A 23,465-nucleotide genomic window follows, 5' to 3' on the forward strand; every position below is an offset into this window, starting at 1 on the left:
TAGCTCAGTGGTTTGATCATTGGCCTACTAAACCCAGGGTTGTGAGTTCAATCCTTGAGGGGGCCATTTAGGGATCTGGGGAAAAAATTGGGGATTGGTCCTGCTTTGTGCAGGGGGTTGGACTAGATAACCTCCTGAGGTCCCTTCCAACCCTGATATTCTAGGATTCTATGTTCAGCTTGGAATAGAGATGACTAAGGGAAGATATGATAGAGATCTATAAAATCATGCATGTTGTGGATAAAGTGAATAAGGAAATGTCATTTATCCCTTCACATAACACAGGACCCAGGGTCACCCAATGAAATTAATAGTCAGCAGGTTTAAGAAAACAAAAGGAAGTACTTCTTCACACAACACACAGTCAACCTGTGGAACTCACTGCTAGGGGATGTTGAGAAGTCCCAAACTATAAATGAGTTCAAAAAAGAATTAGATAAGTTTATGGAGGATATGTGCATCAATGTCTATTAGCCAAGGTGGTCAGGGACATAACCCCATGACCTTACACCTCTGAGATGCTGCAGGGGATGACTCACTAAATAACTGTCCTGTTCATTCTCTCTGAAGCATGAGATGTTGGCCACTGTCAAAAGACAGGATACTGGGCTAGATGGACCACTGGTCTGACCCAGTATGGCCATTCTTAAATTTAACATTGGTAATGAGGGAGAAGAGGAAGACAAGGATTACAACAGAAAGATCATATAGTTGTTTTGGTTGGTAACTTGTGTGATTTGAAGCCCCTCAAGGGTTGTTTGTTTTAAAATGATGCCATCACTGCATAGGGAAGACTGGCACTTCTAGTTCATATGGAAGAATCATTAGGGAGGCACTTGGCAAAATTCCTGTTCCTTGGATAAAATTATAACTTTCTTCTCCAGGACTGTGAATCCTGCATGTTTCATTAGCATTAAATTTGCATTTATTTTGATTGTAAGCAAGGGTAGGGACTTCAGAATTATTGAAAATGTTGGGATGGAAGGGACCTCAAGAAATCGTCAAGTCCAGCCCCTTTCACTGAGGCACGACCAAGTGAACTTTCTATCAGGGGCTTGAAGCAGACACTGTCCTGTTCTGTGTATCAGAGCCTAGCACGGTGGAGACTCAATTCCTTACTGTGGCCTCTAGGCACCACCACCATAAAAATATTAAATAATAACAGTACTAATAATACTACTTAAAAAGGGGGAAGGAGAAAGGCAAGCAGTAAACACTGGCTCAGTGAAAATGAATAAATAAAAATCATACCTTTAACAGCTCAGGAAGAAGCATTCTTTCCTTTTTATCACTTTTCACACTGACAGATTCATTTTCCTTACTTGCAAAGCTGAAAAACAAAAATACACTTAACTATTTTAAAGACCTGCATTAGGCAGAGTTACTTAAACACAAGAGGCACAGCATCATGCAATTTAAAAGCAAAGGTGAAAGGTTTTTTGTTTGGTTGTTTGTTTTTGGTTAAAAAAAAGAGCACGTTGCACATATTTACTCTTAAAAAAATACAAAATCCTGCCTGCAGCACTGGGCAGAGCATGCTCAGTTGCTTTATGGGGATGGTGCATGTACATTATGGCTGGCACACTGGAGCTATGAGGAAACAGAGCATGCTCAGTGCAGATGGAATCTTCAAAGACTTCAGCTGCCAAACTAACAAATCTCTAAGCATATCCAAACTGAGATTTTTTTCTAGAAAGAAGCTTATAACTTGGCCAAATTTGAGTGTCTTTTTCTTATGACATGTATTCATAGTCCATTAGAATGCTACCCCATCATCATTTTTTCATCTACCCTTTACCCTCTCCTTCATAAACCATGTTTTCTAAAACTTTTAGCATTTTTGGTTGCTTTTTTACAGACAAAAGCCAACATCTTTAAAGTATAATACTGACAGATACCAGATTAATTTTAGGTTTCAGAGTAGCAGCCGTGTTAGTCTGTATTCGCAAAAAGAAAAGGAGTACTTGTGGCACCTTAGAGACTAACAAATTTATTAGAGCATAAGCTTTCGTGAAGTGAGCTGTAGCTCACGAAAGCTTATGCTCTAATAAATTTGTTAGTCTCTAAGGTGCCACAAGTACTCCTTTTCTTTTTGCAGATTAATTTTGTTCTAGCACCAGCCTCGCTTGGACAGGTTACCGTAGAATCCTGCAATACGTGCAGTGAATCAAGAGTTAACTTCTATTTAGTTCGGAGGCAAATGTCTTAAAATAAACAAAGGAAAAAACACAGCTTTACTTTCTAGCCACATCAAAAAACAAAACAAAAACATTCCCCCACCCTCCAAAACTGAACCTGAAAATTGCCTTATTAAATTAGTCTTTTACAAAAAATCTTCCATGTGTTTCAACATTCTAAACCTTCTGCTTTAGTAAGTAAACAACATTGTTTTTACAGAGCCCTTGGTACATACTAGATGAGTCACACTGCAAATAAATAAATAAAAAACTTAAATACAAAAGCTCTCTCCGCAGAAAATGTGGCTCTTGGATTGTTTTGTTTTCCCTTAAAAGTGGAGACTGCCTTCCAAAGCAGAGAACAATAAGTGTGTCCCCGCTGGTGCCAAATATTATATTTAGGATAGAGAATAGTCCACCTATTGCTGAGCAGAGTCTTGATGACCTAGATTAGCATTCTTATATTACCAAAAGAGAGAACTTGAATTCAGTGTTTTTATCATCATTGAATGTTATGCAATTGAAACATCTGAAAATACTGGAACATCCTATTTTCCAAGCAGAAAAATAGGTATTAAGCATTAGTTGTACTTTCTCGACTGTGTTCAAAACATAGGTGAACTAATGTAACCGTTCCACTCCCATCCTCCTGTTGCAATAGAACAACCCCTCCACACAGCTACAGTAAAAGCTGTGTTATCCAGCACTTTACCAACCTGAAAGCTCTATAAACTGGCATCTGATCTTTAATAGGGTCTGGTTGGTGCGGGGCTTACAGGCTCCCTACCTGGCTCTGAGTGGCTCCCTGGAAATGGTGACATGGAGGAATAGTGACAGGAGCTCCGTGCACTGCCCCCATCCTGCCCCGCGCATTGGCTCTACAGTTCCCATTGGCTGGGAACCACAGCCAATGGGAGCTGTGGGGCTGGCACCTGCAGGCGGAGGCAGCGCACAAAGCTGCCTGGGCGTGTCTCCGCCTAGGAGCGGCAAGGACATATCGCTGCTTGAGGGGAGCTGCCTGAGGTGAGCGCCGCCCAGATCTGGTGCCACGAAACCCCTCCTGCACCCAAACTGCCTCCCAGAACCCACACGTCGCACCACAATCCCCAGCCCCTTCTGCACCCAAACTCCCTCTCTCTTAGTTAACTGGAATTTTTGACTTACCGGCACACCCCATTTCCCCAACACATCAGATAACAAAGCTTTTACTGTACATATTTACATACAAGAGCATACATTCAAGGGATATGAAGAATAAAAGTAAGTATGAAGTTTATAATGACATAATCCCAGGCAATTTATATGTACATATGTTTTGCCAGAAGCTGGGAATGGGCAACAAGGCATGGATCACTTGATTACCTGTTCTGTTCATTCCCTCTGGGGCACCTGGCATTTAACACTGTGAGAAGACAGGATACTGGGCTAGATGGACCTTGCACTGACCCAGTATGGCCGTTCTTATGTAATGAAGATGCCCCAAGTCTCAGGAAGTTACCAAATTCAGTTTTTAAAGCAACATTATAATTGCTTTACACTGATAGCATGGACAAATGTAATTCTGACCCAATGTATTCTAGGTTTTTTATAATACTTAATAGCAGTGAATATTTTGTAAGGTATTTTGTAAAAAATAATGAACACTTAATAATGTGATACAATTCACCATTCTACTATCCTATCCTAGCTACAAAGTGAGAACAGATGACTGATGGGTGGGGGTGGGGGAAAAGGGTTCACCAAGGGCATTAGGGAAGAGTAAATTCACAATGTTCTACATTTTTTCCACATATGCTGTTGTAGTCACGTGGGTCCCAGGATAGTAGAGAGACAAGGTGGGTGAGGTAATATCTTTTATTGGACCAAGTTCTGTTGGTGAGAGAGACAAGCTTTCAAGCTTACACAGAGCTCTTCTTCTAGTCTCTCTTTCACAGTCTCACTACATCCCTTCACTGAAAGTTTCTCTCAATACAGTTGTTGTTGCACCCATACCCATACCTAGTTCTTTTCTTGGATATTTTGTTCATATAAAGATCAAGCCTGCAAGGCTCTGAGCCCTCTGGCCCCAGTCCATCAAAGCACTTCAATATGTGCGTATCTTTAAGCACAGGAGTGTTCCCATTGAAGTCAAATGGGAGTACACACGTTTGAAGTGCTTTGCTGCATCAGCTCACAGTGAACACTCAGAGGTTTCAACACTTCCACTAAATAGACAAGGAGAATTGATCCCATGAAACTTTGTCTTTTTAATCAGACCTGGTTCACAGGCTACTTTATGTTGTTTTTAGAGAATCAGTGACAGGACTGTCTATTAAACAGATTCAAACAATCTGCCTGGAGTTAACAGACAAGCTTGCCAAAACACAGTTCTAAAAACTCAAGTGGCTACAGGACAATGTCTCAGGGTACATAAAAGGTATCAGCAGGTTTAAATGGTGCACCCATACAATGTTAGCAGATACCATTTAGTACATTAAAACTAGCTTTGCACCATTCCACAGGTGCAAGCTTGCCCTAAAGTTGGTTTGGCTGATCTGATGATCTCTCTTCACTGAAGTGATCGTTCTCTGGAGGCACAGAATCATCATCATTATAGTTACTAAGTTACCACCCATGCCTGTGACTAGCATAGAAGGTGTCATGGAGTCACTGGGTCTGGTCCAGGCCCCAGCCTGTCACCAGTCTCCTGGGAGTGATCCCTTTAGTGTGCTAGGCCCCAAGGACTCTCAGAGTTCCACAGGTGCAGGCCCGTGGCCTCCAAGACTGAGTGGTCAGTACCAACAGTCCCTGTCTCTCCATGGCTCCCTGCAGCAAATCCAGCCAAGCCAAACTACAGAGGGAGGCTTGCACTGTATCCCCTCAGGGTGCAATGCTCTCAGTGAGTATTCACAGGGACACAGGCAGCCTTTGCAAAACAAGGTAACAATTTATTAGTCACCTGGCATACAAAATTTTACAGTCCTTAGGCTAACACAGAAAGGCAGACATTAAGCCATAATCCACCCTGGTCAAACCAGTGCCCTGATGGGCCAGCCAAGCTGTGCTGCACTCCATCTCTGGCTCTCTCCCCCACCAATATGGGCCAGGCTCCAGAGTCCCTCCCCAAAAAACCCCTCCTTTGTTTTCTCCAGCTCAGTTGACAAGTCCCACCTGCCACGGTTTTCTGCTGGTATGTGTTGACTCTTTGGTGCTTGGAGCATTTCTTTGTCTTGCTGGATCTTCTGTTAATTTGAGCCAGTTTCAGTCAGTTCTTTAACGATCCTGTTCATTTCCCTCCTCACCCCACCCGGGACAGCAAGATCGATCACACACACACACACACACACACCCTGCACTGTTCCTAGAGCAGTGTTAACCCTTGTGCACCCACTTGGTTAATAATGCCACATACAGAGGGAAACTGAGGCACTCTTAGGATTCATATAAAGATTAAAAACAATTCCCACTTAGTCACAGGGCGCATGTCACGTCCGAGGCATCACTACAGCGAGATGACACACAGCTGCCATAGAGCTCTATAAGGTCATGGGCAACCAGAGCAAATTAGAACAGCTCTGAATATACTCTCACTTGTACTTGGTGAAAGGCCCAGTACAGTGCAGTCCCAGGATTAAGGGGGCCACCTTTGTATCCCCAAGGTCCATCCAAGGATCCTGAACCAGAGCCAGGGTTCATGAGTCATGTACATAAACAATTACACCACTGCCTTTCTATTATTTTCACTAGACTTCACCTTTTTTCTTTTTCTTTTTTTTTTTTTTTTTGAATATATGGTGCTCCTGAAATAGAGGAACTAAACATCAGCTAAAACGAGGCAAAGAGTTTGCCTTCTCCACACTTTGCCCGGCTGTTCTTTTGTTTTGCTACTGTATACGTATCCTGAGCACCACCACCCTTGCTACTTAGATAATCAACAGTAAACTTCCATTACAGCACTCTATTGTGTATATTTTGCTGAAAGTATTTGTTTATATAATTTTCTCATGCCTTCTGTTCCACTGCTGTTGAAAGATCAGCTTTGACTTATCTGGAATATTGGGACAGGTGGTGTCTGAATCATATGCAGCATTTTTTAATCAATGTACTTGGCACAAAGAAGGATAGAGAACATTATTACTGGAGAGACAGAGGAATGTTTATCCTATATATAGTGTTACTGGTATAGAAATAAAAACCCTGTACAACCTAGAACCAGATAAAATGCACTTATCTAACCTGGTTTTGAACAAACACATGCAGGTTCTTCCTTTATCATTATCCCACATAAATGAGCAAACTGGATTGCATAATTTGAGAGGTATTTTCCAACCTTCTCGATCAAAAAAAAAAAACCCAGAATAGACCCAATTATAAACAATTAAGTGTTCAAAGGCCACTCAAAGCATTTTTGTATAGTGTTACATGTCTGTTTTTCCCATCTTTCCTCTTTATACCAATCTCTTGGCACTTTAAAAACCCACCCCCTCTCTGCCTGCACTAATCCTTCCCACCCATATTATATACACACACATGCTGGTTAATGTGTTTGTGGCTGCCTGGAACTTATTGATTTTTAAGTAACAATATGAGCAATAAAATGAGAATGGAAACATGAATATTTTGCCAACAGATATAATTAAAAAAAGACGACAGACATTCTTGATGTCTACCAAACATGAAATTGGCCAACAGGATACTTAACTCTGCACATTTTGTTGTGGACTCTCTCCCAGCTGTGACCAAATTGTTTGAATGACAATAGTTGGTTTGTGCACAACTCAAATAAAGTTGCAGTAGTACCCCGGAATGTACAAAACATGTTCTGAAGACTCTGTGTGTGTGTGTGTGGTGTGTGTGTAGTTTACCCAAGAAATTCAGGGAATAGGCCATTGCTGATGAGAAGTTCAGAACTTACCTATGGGTTGCTCTCACAACCCAGACACTCATATTGCCATATTAGTAGGATGGCTATTACTATCTCAGGAACTTCCATCCCTCTCTTTTTAAGATAGGCCCCTCCATAGTGAGTCAAGCCCCTCACCAATGATGCAGTAGGCTATTGGGATGGCTTTCTAACTGGTCTTCCCTGCAATTCTGGACTGTGACTATAAAGGTCAGGATTTTAGTATTGAAGGACCTGGGTGATCTCACTAGTTGCCAGTAAGCCCACAGATTCTATTTTAGGCCTTGCTGATGGTATACAGAGCTGCTATTAAACTAAGGCATTTGTGTTACCATCCTTTCTTGTCAGGGACTGGGATGTAGGCGGTTGTGCCTAGTGGTTAGAACAGGAAATAAGAGCCCAGGGTCAAAACGCGAGTCAGAGGCTAGGTGCCTGAGCCAAGGGTCACAGCTGGAGTCAGGATCTGAGCCTAAGGTCAGAACCGGAGTCAGAGGCCAGAGCCAACGGTGAGCGCTGGAGTAAGAAGTCAGGAATTGGAGCCAAGGGTCAGAAATGTGTTTGCTGGAGCGAGGCAAGAAAGGTACAGGGCTGGGTCCAAGACAGGAACAGCAGCTTTGCCAGCCATGGGCAAAAGCTCTGAGCAACTGCTGGACTGCTGCTGGTCTGACTCTTCCAACCACTGAGGCTATGTCTACATTACAAAATTACTTTGATATAACTATGTAGGTAAGATCCCATAGGAAGCGAGTCTAAGGGAAAAACAACCGAAGACAGTTGGCAGTTTTCCAAAGAGACGTTATTAAGGGCACAAGAGGAAACTATCCCACTGCATAAGGAAGATAGGAAGTATGGCAAGAGACCACCCTGGCTTAACCAGAAAATCTTCAATGATCTAAAAATAAAAAAAAAAAAGTCCTAGAAAAAGTGGAAAAAAGGTCAAATTTACAAAGGATGAATATAAACACACACCACAAGTATGTAGGGACAAAATTAGGCCTTGGCTACACTTGCGAGTTACAGCGCAATAAAGCCACCCAGAGCGCTATACCTCACTCCCCGTCCACACTGGCAAGGCACGTAGAGCACTTCGACTCCGCAGCTATAGTGCCGCTGGTACTCCACCTCGGTGAGCGGAATAATGTTTGCAGCACCCCCGCTGGAGCGCTGCGGCACCAGTGTGGACGCCCTGGCCGTATAATGTGCTCTGATCAGCCTCCAGAGGTGTCCCACAATGCCTGTTCTAGCCACTCTGGTCATCACATTGAACTCTACTGCCCTGCCCTCAGGTGACCAACCGTCAAACCTGCCCTTTAAATTCTCTGGGAATTTTGAAAACCCCCTTTTTGTTTGCTCAGCTAGGCATGGAGTGCTCTCAGCGAATCTTTCCAGGTGATCATGCCTCCACAGGCCAGGCGAGCCCCAGTATGGAGCAATGGTGAGGTGCTGGACCTCATCAGTGTTTTGGGGGGAGGAAGCTGTCCAGTCCCAGCTGCGCTCCAGCTGTAGAAATTACGATACCTTTGGGCAGATATCAAGGGACCTGATAGAAAGGGGCCATGACTGGGACGCTCTGCAGTGCAGGATTAAAGTGAAGGAGCTGCGGAGTGCCTACCAGAAAGCCTGCGAGGCAAACCGGTGCTCTGGTGGTGCCCCTGTGACCTGCCATTTTTACAAAGAGCTGGATGAGATACTTGGGGGCGACCTCACCTCCACTCTGAGCACCACCATGGACACCTCAGAGGCCAGTGCAACAAGACAGGAGGAGGAGGAAGAGTAAAGCGGGAGGTGGAGGAAGACACCCCAGAATCCCTAGATGCTTGCAGCCAGGAGCTGTTCTCAAGCCAGGAGGAAGGTAGCCAGTCATGGCAGCCGGTGCTTAGGGAAGGACAAACACCAGAGGAGGTTCCTGGTAAGCGGCTTTTATTTTGGGAAGGAAGTTATTTGCTGCAGGCTCTTGGGGCAAGGAGGGTTAGGGCTGCATGCATGCCTAGATGCAGAATAGGGCATTGATGTGCTCTCTCACATCATGGTAATCGGCCTCAGCGATCTCTTCAAAGGTCTCAGCCAGAACTTGGGCAATGCACTTGAGCAGGTTTGTTGGGAGAGCCACTGTGGTCCTTGTCCTAGTAAGGTTAATGTGTCCATGCCCCTGTGCCGTGAGGGGTGGGGGGACCATTGCTGCACACAGGCAAGCTGCATATGGGCCAGGGCGGAAGCTGCATTGCAGTAGAAGACCCTCCCTTGCTTCCCAAGTCACCCTCAGCAGAGAGAGTGATATCTTCCAGGACAAACTCCTGTGGAAAATGTGGAGACAGCGTTCAGCATAGAGGCCCCCTGCCGTTGTTGGCTCTCCCCAAGGCACAGAAACCCAGAGGACAGTACAGCCGGGAAACAATCAGTCACGCTTGAGCCTGTGCTTACTCACCATTTTGGGGCTCCCGTGGGTTATGTGCGCTCGCTTTGGGACGGGCAAATTATGCAATTGTGTAGACTGTGCTTGCCCTTAAGTACGGGGAATCATTGCTCTGTCTGCTGTGAACAATGCTGCCTCCGTTAAGTGTTGCATTTTGCCTTTACAGATGCAACCTTGAGATCTCAGCCGTCCGTGTTATCACTGGCCGAAAGACTCCAAAGAATCAGAAAGAGGCCACTTAGAGGCAAGGAAGACATGTTACATGAAGTAATGCAGCATTCAAGTAATGAAAATCAAGAAGTGCAGGAGTGGCGGGACAGCGAAAGGTGGATCCGCCAGCAGAATGCGGATTGCCGGCACCAAAGCACAGAGCGGCTGATAAGCATAATAGAGCGCCAAGCGGACTCTATCCAGGCGCTCGTAGCCATGCAGGCGGACTACTATCGAGCCCACTCCCCCCTGCAGCCCTTGTCCCAAAACTCTTTCCCTTGTGCCCCCATGTCACCTCCAACCCACTTTCCCCAACATCCAGGTTCTTACTGCCAGCAGCTGCCTCCAACACCTGTAGCTTCACCACCCAGCCCTGAAAATTATGACCCTTACCCACTGCACTCAACCCCCATCACCATGCAGTATAGCCATCCTGAAGTGCAGCACTCATTGCACAGAAATCCAGAGAGGACATATGCAAATCTGTGATTTTACCATTTAACACACCACCCCCTTGCCCTTTCTGTTTCCCAAGCAGTTGTGTTTCTTTTCAATAAATGGATTTTTTGGCTTGGAAAACATTTGTTATTGCTGCATAAAGTAAAAGATACCTTAGCCCAGGAAAGCAACAGGCACTGCAAGGCAGCTTAGAAAACACAGATTCCTACTAACATTGGAACCACTGCACTTCACTCCCGTGCAGGTCACCAGACATTACTGGTGGCTTCAGCCTCAAATTGCTGCCTCAAGGCATCCCTAATCCTTGCAGCCCCATGCTGGGCCCTCTAATAGCCCTGCTCTCTGGCTGTTCAAATTCAGCCTCCACATGTTGAACCTCCGAGTTCCATGCCTGAGTGAATCGTTCACCCGTCCCTTCACAAATGTTATGGAGGGTACAGCACGCGGATATAATGGCAGGGATGCTGCCATTGGCCAGGTCCAGCTTCCCGTACAGAGAGTGCCAGCGGCCCTTTAAACATCCAAAAGCACACTCCACAGTCATTCTGACCCGGCTCAGCCTGTTGTTGAACCGCTCCTTGCTGCTGTCAAGGCTCCCTGTGTAGGGTTTCATAAGCCACGGCATTAAAGGGTAAGCAGGGTCTCCAAGGATCACAATGGGCATTTCGACTTCCCCTACGGTAATCTGGTCTGGGAAAAAAGTCCCAGCTTCCTGAACAGGCCTGTGTTCCAAAAGATGCGTGCATCGTGCACCTTTCCGGGCCGGCCTGCGTTAATGTCTGTGAATCGCCTACGGTGATCCACAAGCGCCTGGAGAACCATAGAGAAATACCCCTTCTGATTAACATACTCGGAGGCTAGGTGGACTAGAATTGGAACATTCGTGCCATCTATCGCCCCTCTGCAGTTAGGGAAACCCATTTGTGAAAAACCATCCACAATGTCCTGCATGTTATTCAGAGTCATGGTACTTCTGAGCAGGGTGCGATTAATGGCCCTGCAAACTTGCATCAACACGATTCAAACGGTAGACTTTCCCACTCCAAACTGGTTAGCGACCGATCAGTAGCTGTCTGGAGTTGCCAGATTACAATAACCACCCGCTTCTCCACTGTCAGGGCAGCTCTCAATCTCGTGTCCTTGCGCCGCAGGGTGGGGGCAAGCTCCTCATACAGTCTCATGAAAGTGGCTTTTCTCATCTGAAAGTTCTGCAGCCATTGCTCATCATCCCAGACTTGCATGATGATGTGATTCCCACCACTCGGTGCTTGTTTCCTGAGCCCAAAAGTGGCATTCCACAGTGGCGAGCACATCCGTGAATGCCATAAGCAAACTCGTGTCATATGAATTACTCGTGTCGATATCATCGGAGTCCTCCCTGTCACTTTGGATCTTAAGGAGTAACTCGACTGCCAAACGTGACGTGCTGGCGAGACTCGTCAGCATATTCCTCAGCAGTTCGGGCTCCATTCCTGCAGACTGAAAGGGAAGACAGAGCATGCAGTACAAAAAACATTGAAAGATGGCTCCAAATGTGGACGGAAGCACAGGGAATGCTGGGATGCAAACTGATGCATCATGGGGCATTTGGACAGGACCCAGAATGCCTTGCATCCCTACCCCCTTCCCACAAGCCACAATGCCAGAATGGGAAGAGGTGCTCTGTGGGATAGCTGCCCATAATGCACCGCTCCCAATGCTGCTGCAAGTGCCACAAATGTGGCCACGCCAATGCACTGTCAGCTGCCAGTGTGGACAGACTGTAGCACTTTCCCTACTGCATTGTCCGAAGGCAGGTTTAACTCACAGAGCTCTACATCTACAAGCGTAGCCATGCCCTTAGAAAGGCCAAGGCACAAAACAAAATCTAACTAGAGACAAGAGTAACAAGAATACATTCTACAAATATTTTAGAAGCAAGAGGAAGACCAAGGACAGGGTAGGCCTATTACTCAATGGGCGTGGGGAGCGGAACAATAACAGACAATGTGGAAATGGCAGAGGTGCTTAATGACTTCTTTGTTTTGGTTTTCATGAAGAAGGTTGGTTGCGATTGGACGTCTAACGTAGTGAATGCCAGTGAAAATGAGGTAGAATCAGAAGAGGATAAAATAGGGAAAGAACAAGTTAAAAACTACTTGGACAAATTAGATATCTTCAAGTCACTAGGGCCTGATGAAATGCATCCTAGAATACTCAAGGAGCTGACTGAGGAGATATCTGAGCCATTAGCAATTATCTTTGAGAAGTCAGGGAAGATGGGAGAGATTCCAGAAGACTGGAAAAGGGAAATAGAGTGCTGATCTATAAAAATGGAAATAAGGACAACCCAGGAAATTACAGACCAGTCAGATTAATTTCTGTGCCCAGAAAGATAATGGAGCAAATAATTAAGCAATCAATTTGCAAACCCCTAGAAGATAATAAGGTGATATGTAACAGTCAGCATGGATTTCTCAAGAACAAATTGTGTCAACCCAACCTGATCGCTTTCTTTGACAGGGTAACAAGCCTTGTGGGAGAGAAACTGCAGACATGGTCTATCTTGACTTTAGTAAGACTTTTGATATTGGCTCGCATGACCTTCTCATAAACAAATTAGGGAAATACAACCTAGATGGAGCTACTGTAAGGCGAGTACAAAACTGGTTGGAAAATTGGTAGTTATCAGTGGTTCAGAGTCATGCTGCAAGGATATAACGAGTAGGGTCCTGCAGGGATCAGTCCTGGGTCTGGTTCTGTTCAATATCTTCATCAGTTATTTAAATAACGGCATATAGAGTACACTTACAAAGTTTGTGGACGATACCAAGCTGGGAGGAGTTGCAAGTGCTTTGGAAGATAGGATTAAAACTCAAAACGATCTGGACAAACTGGAGAAATGGTCTGAAGTAAACAGCATGAAATTCAATAAGGACAAATGCAAAGTACTCCGTTTAGGAAGGAACAATCAGTTGCATACATACAAAATGGGAAATGACTACCTAGGAAGGAGTACTGCAGAAAGGGATCTGGGGGTCATAGTGCATAGTCACAAGCTAAATGAGAGTCAACAGTGTAACGCTTCTGCAAAAAAAGTGAACATCATTCTGGGATGTATTAGCAGGAGTGTTGTAAGCAAGACACGAGAAGTAATTCTTCCGCTTTACCTGATCAGGCCTTAACTGAAGTATTATGTCCAGTTCTGGGTACCACATTTCAGGAAGGATGTGATCAAATTGGAGAGAGTTCAGAAGAGAGCAACAAAAATGATTAAAGGTCTAGAAAACATGACCTATGAGGGGAGATTGAGAAAACTGGGCTTGTTTAGCCTGAAAAAGAGAAAAGACAGAGGGGACATGATAACAGTTTTCAAGTATGTAAAAGGTTGTTAGAAGGAGGAAGAAAAATTGTTTTTCTTAACCTCTGAGGATAGGACAAGAAGCAATGGGCTTAAATTGCAGCAAGGGCTGTTTAGGTTGGACATTAGGAAAAACTTCCTGTCAGGGTGGTTAAGCACTGGAATAAATTGCAGAGGGATGTTGTGGAATCTCCATCATCGGAGATTTTTAAGAGCAAGTTAGACAGATACCTGTCAGGAATGGTCTAGATAAATTAGTCCTGCCACATGTGCAGGGGACTGGACTAGATAACCTCTTGAGTGATGCAAGTTATATCAACCTAAGCACTGGTGTAGACAATGCTATGTCGGCGGAGAGCTTCCTGCAGAGACAGGAGTTATTAAGCCAACGGGAGTACTCTTCACCAGAAGCACTACAGCTACAATGGTGAAGTTGCACCACTGTAAATGGTGTAGTGTATTCACAGCCTCGGGTCGTGTAGCCAATCAGGCAACCTACTACAAGCCAGCCACACTTGTTAGGTTGCCCAGAGACTGGCTCTGCTGCAGGCCCCGATTCCTGACACTGCTGATACATCCTATAGTGCTACTGAGATTAGCTGCAATGTTCTTGTTCTCCATCCCACGTTTTCATCTCCACTTTGCTAATGATATACTTGGTTCATAGCTCTCATTTCACAGAACTCCCTGCTCCAACAGAATCCTCCTTTAGCATATTCAAGGTTTGGTGCAACAGATTTTTGTCTTCCCTTTTACACTAGCTCTTTTGCTTCGTGTTTTGGGGGTGCATTCCCCCCTTGCCCACTACACACACCCTTTACTCTTCTTTGGCAAAGTGACTGCTTCTCTCGGGGACTTTAATTCTCTTTAATTTTAATTATGATTTTTCATTTTTGTACAGTGCCAAGACAGCAGCCTTTGGAAGAATATTCCAAATCCTGAGGGATGGAGGTTAACTACCAAAGGCACAATCATCATAGGTAAGGAAGTCTCCCTAGAAGATATGAATGAGAGGAAGCACTGTAAACCTAACAATTCTACCAAATACAGATACACAAGGCCCTGAAGTCTCCTAACTCTACAGCAGGGGTGGCCAGCCTAAGCCTAAGAAGGAGCCAGAATTTACCAATGTACATTGCCAAAGAGCCACAGTAATATATCAGCAGCCCTGCTGATCAGTGCCTCACCCTCCCTCCCTGCACCTCCTGATCAAATGTTTTGTCTTAGGTCGACTTACCTGGCCGTGAGGATGGCAGTGAGTCGACCGCTACTGCTCCCCCGTTGACTCTGCTTCCACCTCTCGCAAGCTGGAGTTCCGGAGTCGACTGGTAGCGCGTCCGGGGATCAATTTATCGCGTCTAGATGAGATGCGATAAATCGATCCCTGATAGATTGATCACTACCCACTGACCTGCCCTAAAAAACTGTGCCTTAGTTCTAAATTTGTCTAGTTGCAGCTTCTATCCACTGGATCTTGTTATGCCTTTGTTGGCTAGATTAAACAGTCCTTTATCAGAAAGCTCTTCCCCATGTAGGTACTGATAGACCGTGATTAAGTTCTTTCTTGGCGAAAGGGAACATTGAGCTTCTTAAAGTGTTGCACTGTAAGGCAAGCTTTCCAGACCTCAAATCATTCTTGTAGCTCTTTCTTCTCAGAACCATTTCCAATTTGTCAGCATTCTTTTTGAAGAGTGCACACCAGAACTAGACACAGTATTCCAGTAATATTGTCACTAAAACCTATATATATGTGTAACTAACTCTGTACTACTTGATAGTCCCCTTTTTATACATCCAAGGATTATGTTTGCTGTCTTAACCACCAATTTGCACTGAGAGCTCATGTTCAGTTGGTTATCCACCAAGATCTCCAAGTCCTTTTCTGAGCCACTGTTTGTACTCCATCCTGTAAGTCACACCTACATTCTTGGTTCCTAGATGTATGATCTTGCATTTAGCTATATTAAGAAACATGTTCAAGTAATCCCTGCTTCTCATGTGATCTTAATCATTCTGGAGAAATGATCTGCCCTCATAACTATTTACCATGCCACCAATTTTTATCTAATCTGAAAATTTTACCAGCAACTATTTTATGTTTCCTTCCTTCCAGATCATTGATAAAGATATTGACCAGAACTGATGCACGAAGAGATCCCAGTATGACTCTGACATTTTGGAATTCAAACCAGATCAGTTAGGGGTTGTATCACTGCCTACTCTGCAACTCTGGGTGTCTTAAAAGCTATGTATTCCTGGGGGCATTCTGCGCAAAACAATTCAAAATTCCGCACACAATATTTTAAAATTCTGCGTATTTTATTTGTCAAAAACAACACTATATAATCATGCTAGTTTCAATTATTTTGGTAATTTATTTCAATATACCTGTAAGCAAGTATGTCTGTAACAATACAGACGCACACACAATTCCCCCATGAGTAGAGTTATAGGAACCCCTACAACAATCCAGTTCCTATTTCTCTGCCCCCTCCTGCACAGAGCCCGGTTGGGGAGCCAACCATCTCACATCACCTCTCCCATCAGAGCCCAGCTATGAGGCCCTCCCCGGCCCAGACACTTTCACCCCTCTACCCCAGGGGCCAGCTGCAGAGCCCCTCTGGCCCAGAAACTCTCAGCCTCCCCACCAGAGCCCAGCCACAACTACCCCCAGCCAAGACACACGCACACCCATCCCCCACCAGAGCACAGCCATGGGACCCTCCCTGGCCCAGACACTCTCCTGCCTGTTCCCCTCCAGACCCCAATCATGGCCCTCTTCACCCAGACTCGCACCCCCACCCCTCAAAGGCCAGCTACAGGGACCCCCCAGCGCAGACACTCATACCTTCTACTCCCCAGAGCCCAGGGATCCAGAGGGAGAAACAGCTTGTTGCTGGGTCCCAGGCTTGCATGGAGTTTCCTGCGCACTGCTGCCTCCTTCCTTTAAGGCACGCTGGGAACTGCAGCTGTGGGGAACTCTCTAGTTCCCCCCTACCCCAGTCTTCTATTTGCAAGCTGGGCTCTGCTGGGTCCAGCGGCCCTAGTGGCAGCCAAAATCTGTGTAGCCCATTTCAGTGGGGGAAATAAAGGAAATTCTGCATGCACAACATTAATTTCTGCAAAATTCTGCATTGCACAGTGGCGCAGAATCCCCCCAGGAATAGCTATGGTGCTTTGGCTCACAGCCCTGACACCAACAGCCAGCCTAGAAGCATGCAGGTTACACCCTGGATGTGTGGTCATACTTTCCATCAACCAATTATTTTTTTTGCAGAGTGATCCCAACACCTGCCCAGTCCCAAAAAACTGTCTGTCCTGTGATATCCAGCCCTCCCCTGGAACATTCACAGAAGTTAAGTTTGTTGTTTCTAAAAAATCAATACACTGAAATTGTCAAACCCCAGTTAAAATTAAACACTCCTATTTCAATCACAGCACTATGTTGGTTTATATTAAAAGTAAAAAGTTTACTTAATTAAAAAGAGAAGGTTTTAAGTGAGTTCAAGTATAAGGGATAAAGATAAAAAGGGTTACAAACAAACAAAAATAAAAATATGCTTTCTAATTGCTAAGACCTAACTTAAGAAGCTAGGATCTTCATTCAAGGTAGTTTCCTCACCAATATTCCTTTTCCTGCAAAGCCTAACTAGCTCTTAGCCAGGATTCCCACAGAGTTTAGGGCATTGGCTTGCCTTGTCTCTGCCGGTGAAGGATAACTTCAGGGTTCATATCAAGGTTCATAAGTCCAGTAAACCTTTGAAATGTATTCTTCTGAAATGTATCCCCCACATAAAGTTCAAGTTGGTGTGGATGCCACGCTGTCTACCATGCTCCATGCTATCTTCCCCCCGGTTAGTTTTACAATGCAAATGATCTCTTCCTGGAATCTCTGATACAAATAAATAGCCAACCTGATTTGAGGTGTTGGCCTCTTCCCGTTGTGGAGAAAAGCTGTTTATTTCTTCCCTCTGACATGCCTGGTTTAAACACGTTTTAGATATAATTCCATCACATCTGCATAATCCCTTGAGTGTTGACCATATATACATCACACCAGAATATTAATGATCAGTGAGATATTAGTTTTCCAATGACATATTACATGACACCTTTAGATACAGATTATAACAATAGTGTGTTAGGTGTAGTGAGTATGTCAGGCTTAACAAGAATTGCTGAAACAGAGCAGCAAACTGCCAATAGGCCTCTGTGTCAAAGACTCCACTTCATACACTTCAACTGGAAGCTGACTCCCTGTTTACACTCACTCTGAGATTTATCAGTTAATAATCCATTTAGTATGTACTGCACCGATATTACATAGTGTTAATATTTAAATCAGAACATCACATGATACTATGTGAAATGCCTTACAGTAGTCTAAGTATATTAACAGTTACCTTTGTCCACCAAACATGTAAACTCATCCAAAAATGATGTCATTTGTTTGATAATTCCTATCTTCCATAAAACCAAATTGATTGGCATTAATTATGCTGACATCCTTGAATTCTTTACTGGTGTAATCCAGTATCAACCTTTCCATGTTTTCGCCCAGGATCAATATCAAGTTAACTAGTTACTCAGATCATTCAGTTTACTCTTTTTAAATATTGGTACATTAGCGCTCTCTCTCTCTCTCTCAATATTTTTGGACAGCACACTCTATAATGGTGGGTGAAACTTGCCAGGAAAATTAAGCAACTCCAAAGAAAAGTAATACTGTAAGATTCAGTTTGTCTAAAATGAGTCCCAAAGCCATAAATGAAAAATAAAATGTCAAAATTATGAATGGTGGCTCAGAGATCCAGCTAGACAACATTAGAATCCTACACGATTAGATTAGAAGAGGTTCTACCTTAGTTGTAATTTGTTGCAGAAAACTTCCTGTTCAGCCAGTGTTCATTCTCACATTGAAAAGGAAGGAGAGGCAGTTTCGGGGGCGTAAATCAAGCACTCTATTTTTTTCCAATTCATTTTAAACCAAATTCTTGACCATCTATTGAGGATTACAAAACCTAGCAATCGCCACAGCAGGATAATTACGTCATGTGGCTCTAAAAATCACCCTGCGTATCATGATTACTCAGGACCTGCACAGCACTGAAAGGGACTGAAAGCACTCTCTCTCAGGACACTGGCAAGGTATCCGGCATACCTTTTTAAAAAAATAATTTAAAAAACCCAAACCTCTTGCACTGTTTTATAAACCTCTCAACTAGTTTTCTGTCACCTGAAACAGAATGATCTTTTCTTCCTCTATTGTGCAAATGCAGGGATTATGACTCAAAGGCTGCCAATTGTTACTTGGTTGTTTAGATCTATTTTCAGGATAATTAGGCTCTAAACTCACAGTACTAAAGTTAGAGCATGTGCGTAAGTGTTTGCAGGATCAGGGCTTTAGATTGCACAGTACTGTAAAGTGTGTCAGAAGCCAGTGGCCATAGCTGATCAAAAAAGGGGAAATAATTAAACAGACTGAAATTTACAAGTTGTTTCCATTTGGTATGATTCAAAACGGAACAATTTCGTTTTTCTAATGTCTTTCATTAAGTGTTTCCCCCCACATTCTTCCCTCCTCCCATACCAGGGATTGCCATTCTCACTCCCATGCCAGAATTCTACTGGCTCAGTGTCCCGTCCCCCACAGTTCCACCAGGGGTTCCATGTGCATCCCATTTCTTCCCACCATTATTATTGCCTTATTTCAGTCTGGGAGACGATTCATTCAGAGTGTTCAACACACTAAACTCTATTGGGAGGATAAGCAGAAATGAGATGGGATATTGTTATGCTGGAAGGCATTAAGGGGTACCATCAACCAGTTCTTTGATTTGTAGTCAATTACAGAGGAACTGGAAGCTGTGGCTCTGCTAAACAGAGGAAAGGGCTCCATGTGTCCTTCATTTTTCCCTTTCCAGTTTTCTGATTTTGTCTCAAAATCAATAGGAGTTCTGACCACTGGTGGCCTGAAATTTTGGAATTGGATGGGATACAGCATTCAAAAGTTATCAGATTAAATAGATAGAAAAATACCATCAAGTTGAATGCGACTACCACTTTTACAATGGAAACAATGCTAACCAAGATAGCAAAATTTCCCTCAAGTTTCCATATGATAGGCGAGGCCTAAATGCTTTGCTCTTGGGAAAGAGTCAGCATCCATGCTGGGGTTTGAACATTGAAGTTCCTGGCTCTTGATCATGTGATCAGACAACACTATCTCTGAAGGACTGCTAGAGAGGAACAGCAAGAAATAAATAAGATATGTGGAGAATATAAACATAAGGTGAGAGTTTGTATTTAGAGAGTCAAAGGAAATCAGACACAGCTACGGTACTTGAAGCAAATGGGAAGCAGGAGGAAGATTAGAAGGTAAGGAGGGAAAGGGATAGAAAAGGGAGAGAAAGAGAAGGAGAAAATATGAGAGAAAATAAATTCAAAGGAACAAATAGTCATGAACTTTCAGGGAGAAAAGTCTGGCAATCAAGAGACTGGATTAAGGTAAGGAGAGTGGGGAAACAACTTCAACTTCTAAGTCCTCCTCTACCTCAGGTTTTGTGTTTTCTTTTGGTCAGTGTGTTGTACATCTTAGATGCACTCAAATTAACAATTCTATTTGGAACTTGTCTTCCTTCCCAAATTATGTTAAGCTATTTAGATTTAAAATTCTTTCAGTTTTAACAAAGTCTAATTTCTTCTTGAACAGTTGATGCTGCTTGTTTACATTTTGCTTTTTATTATGCCAGGATAAGGAAACCAAATAGGTCAATATCACTTTCTGTGTATGCAGCACTGTTTCTCATGCACTATGCCAGCTAAAAAGTGTGTGTGAAAGGTAGAGGTATTTTAAATCTACATAGACAGAGCAAACCACACATTCACAGTAGTTTTTAAAAAAAAACACCTACAAGACAATCATTGCTATATCAAGTTTTATGGAACTTCTTTAAAAAGAAAAAAAAACCCTCAGAACTGGATTGACAATGACCCTTAAATTTCAATTCTAGCACTAAGTGAAATAAATGTGATGGCCCAAGATCATCCTCACTGAATAGCTTAATCTGCATTACATGCAAGAGAACTGAACAGCAGTACAAAGGCTGTGAAACAGAGAGAGAAATTTTTAATTTTGGTGCAGAGACTAGTTCAATATTGTTCACTGGGATTATAGCAGATTACATCAAGGTTTTTCTTCTGGCATCTGTCAAGCATGGCAACGAACATTAATATAGAATTCTTTCCATCCATTCTCATCCAATAGGTTAGGTGAAGTTTGCCATGTGCTACTCAAATAAGAATGTTATTATCTACTGGTACGTACTCGTGATGCAATATCAGTAACAGAGCTGGGGTTATTTAAATTAGGTAAGGTTTTAAATAATTGCAACAACAGAATGAAACAGGAAGTCAGAATGTACTATACAAGTATTTTAAAAAGGAGAAAACTAAGGCCCCGATTCTGCAAATATTTACATGTATGCTTAACTTTATGCACATACGTAGTTGTACTGACTTCAGTGGGACTACATACAGTTTGTAAGATTATGGCCCAATAGTGGTATCTGCAAACTGTAAAATATCCACAAAAAGAATTTATACAGGGTACCTGTCAATACAAATTTGTAACAATATGAAATGACAGTAACCAAATATTATTATAATAATAAATAATAATGATAATATATAGAAGAAACATAACACTGGTAAGCAGAATGTTAGAATATGCCTTTCTAAAAATAATAATGGAACATAAGAAAAATTATTGGTCCGAGCTCTTTTAGCAGTACAATAAACTAGCCAGTAAAAGCAATGAATATCCCTGTTTAGGTGTTCCCCCCAATGGTAAAAGCATATAGGATTGCGAGTTCAATACAAGACAATTTTTAGTGTACAGTGTTCAATTCCTCATCACAAAAGAGCGACACCAAGTAATTGTCCTATAAACACTTTCCTGTCACTTAAGTTTTGTTTCTTTCAAGTTGATAACAGAATTCATTTCTCAGTTACAAATAAAATTGTCAAATATTTTTCCAGCTTTTAACGGATTCTAAAAAAAAAAAAGTTCATTTTTAATGGAAACTTTCCTGACATTTGCTTTGCATGCGCTCATAAGTAAATTTGCATAAATTTGCAACCTATGATTCACTATACATTTCCTCCATCACAAAACTGTCTATACATAAAGTTTAGTCCTAAATACAGTTAGGCCCCCTGGTCAGCAAAGCAACAGGACCCTGAATGACCTTGTTCCTGAGTGATTCTAATTTTAAAGTTTCCATAAAACAAGTGAAGTTAGGCTCACAAGTTCGATTATATAAAAATAATTTATAAAACCTAACAAATTTAAATATATTATAAAGTAAATGCCAGTGGAAAAAGTTTGAGTTTAAACATTTCCCTTCAGTGTTTGTAATCTAAACACTACAGCGTATTGCTATTGTATGAAAACCTGAAAGTGCAACACTGCACGCTACTCTTAATGTCCAAGGTGTATGAAGTGCAAAAAATATACAGAGTATAAAGGAGGAAGCATCAGATTTTCAGCCTTCTTCCAGCTTTAACAATCTTAAATGTTATTAGAAACGCTGGCAAGAATTTCAAAAAAATATTGCTTTTTAAGCTGCCATTGTTTCTTTCAGTGGATAAGACGACTCTGGTGAGTTTTTATCATGCTAACCTATTACTTAAAACCTGGAAGCCCTGATTGCATGTAGGTTTTGGAAGCTATTTTATATTGATTCTAGCATTGAATTTAGTCATCAGGAAAGGAATAATTATGCTAACTTTCACAACAGAAAAGAGTACATTGTTTTGTTTCATATAAAAAATAGCACCCTTGTGAATGGTGTGCCAATAACATTTTCCCTAGTAAATGTCTTACATTACTCTACAGGCTGTTAAAGCTTGGAAGCAGTGAATCAATGCCTACTTGCTTGATGCACTTTCTAGCATCTTGTTGAATCAGGGCCTCTGTTATTACTGCCAGATACAAATTGTACTTTTCTCCCGTATGATCTGGAAAGAGTCACATGATGGAGAATCTAGAAAACAATTTATACTCCTAGGGGAATTCTGTACCAAAAAATTAAAAATTCCGCGTACAATATTTAAAAATTCTGCATATTTTATTTGTCAAAATAACACAATATAATCACACCAGTTTCAATTATTTTGGTAACTTATTTCAAAATAACTGTCAGCAACTAGGTCTGTAACAATGTAGAAAAACAAAAAATATTCCCCAAGGAGCAGAGAGTTAAAGAAACCCCTATGACAACTAGTTCCTGTTTCTCTGTTATGCATTTGTTGGGCCCATCAGTCTGGGTGTGTCACATGTGCCAGCTGGGCACATCGTGGAAAAAAACTCTGCCCCTCTAGTCTTTTAGTCAATTCTCATTTTTTCACCCTGTCCCCGTAGGGTTACCATATTTCAAGTTCACAAATAGAAGTCACTGTCGGGGAGAGGTGGTGGAGGAGAAGCTAGAAGGGGGGTATTGTTGGAGGGGGTCTGTGTGTACTGGGAAACGGTATTTGGGGATGCTAGAGGAGTGAGTGTGTGCGTGTACACACTGGGAGGGTTATGTGGGGGTTTTAGAGGGGGCTGCGTAGGGCCACCCCAGCCCAAACACCTGCACCCACTGTTCCTCACAGAGTACAGCCGCAGGGCCAGACACGTGCACCCTCTTTCCGCCCAGAGCCCAGCCACAGACTCCACTCCATGCAGCTTCATTACTGTCCTACCGAGCAGTGACGACCCACGACTGCTGATTGGGGGGGGGGGGGGGGGAGAAGCGCACAGTTTAAAGGTTTGGCCACCCCTGGAATAGTTCCAGTCACACCCTCCCAGCAAGCCCCCCCCCCCCCACCCTCATTCTTCCCTCCCAGAAAGCAGCGGCCCCTCCCAGCAGTTCCCAGCTGTTGCTCCTGCCTCTCCCATGGGGCACAGCTTGCTGGCTCCAGCAGCTGCCGCACAGGGAA

At 43.1% G+C, this 23,465-nt stretch overlaps 1 protein-coding gene across 2 annotated transcripts in view; it reads right to left on the reverse strand.

Annotated features, from left to right (window-relative positions):
• CRYBG3 (crystallin beta-gamma domain containing 3) overlaps positions 1 to 23,465 on the reverse strand; it is a 137,954-nt gene that overhangs the window by 106,370 nt on the left and 8,119 nt on the right. For both annotated transcript variants that reach the window (XR_006279675.1, XM_038388740.2), the window contains exon 2: positions 1,252 to 1,330. Coding sequence is in view for 1 of the 2 variants with exons in the window: in XM_038388740.2 (XP_038244668.1) it covers positions 1,252 to 1,330 (79 nt within the window). In the remaining variant the exon portion in view is untranslated. The remainder of the gene's footprint in view (positions 1 to 1,251; positions 1,331 to 23,465) is intronic.

The sequence above is a fragment of the Dermochelys coriacea genome, chromosome 1, assembly GCF_009764565.3.
Source record: "Dermochelys coriacea isolate rDerCor1 chromosome 1, rDerCor1.pri.v4, whole genome shotgun sequence".
NCBI lineage: Eukaryota > Metazoa > Chordata > Testudines > Dermochelyidae > Dermochelys > Dermochelys coriacea.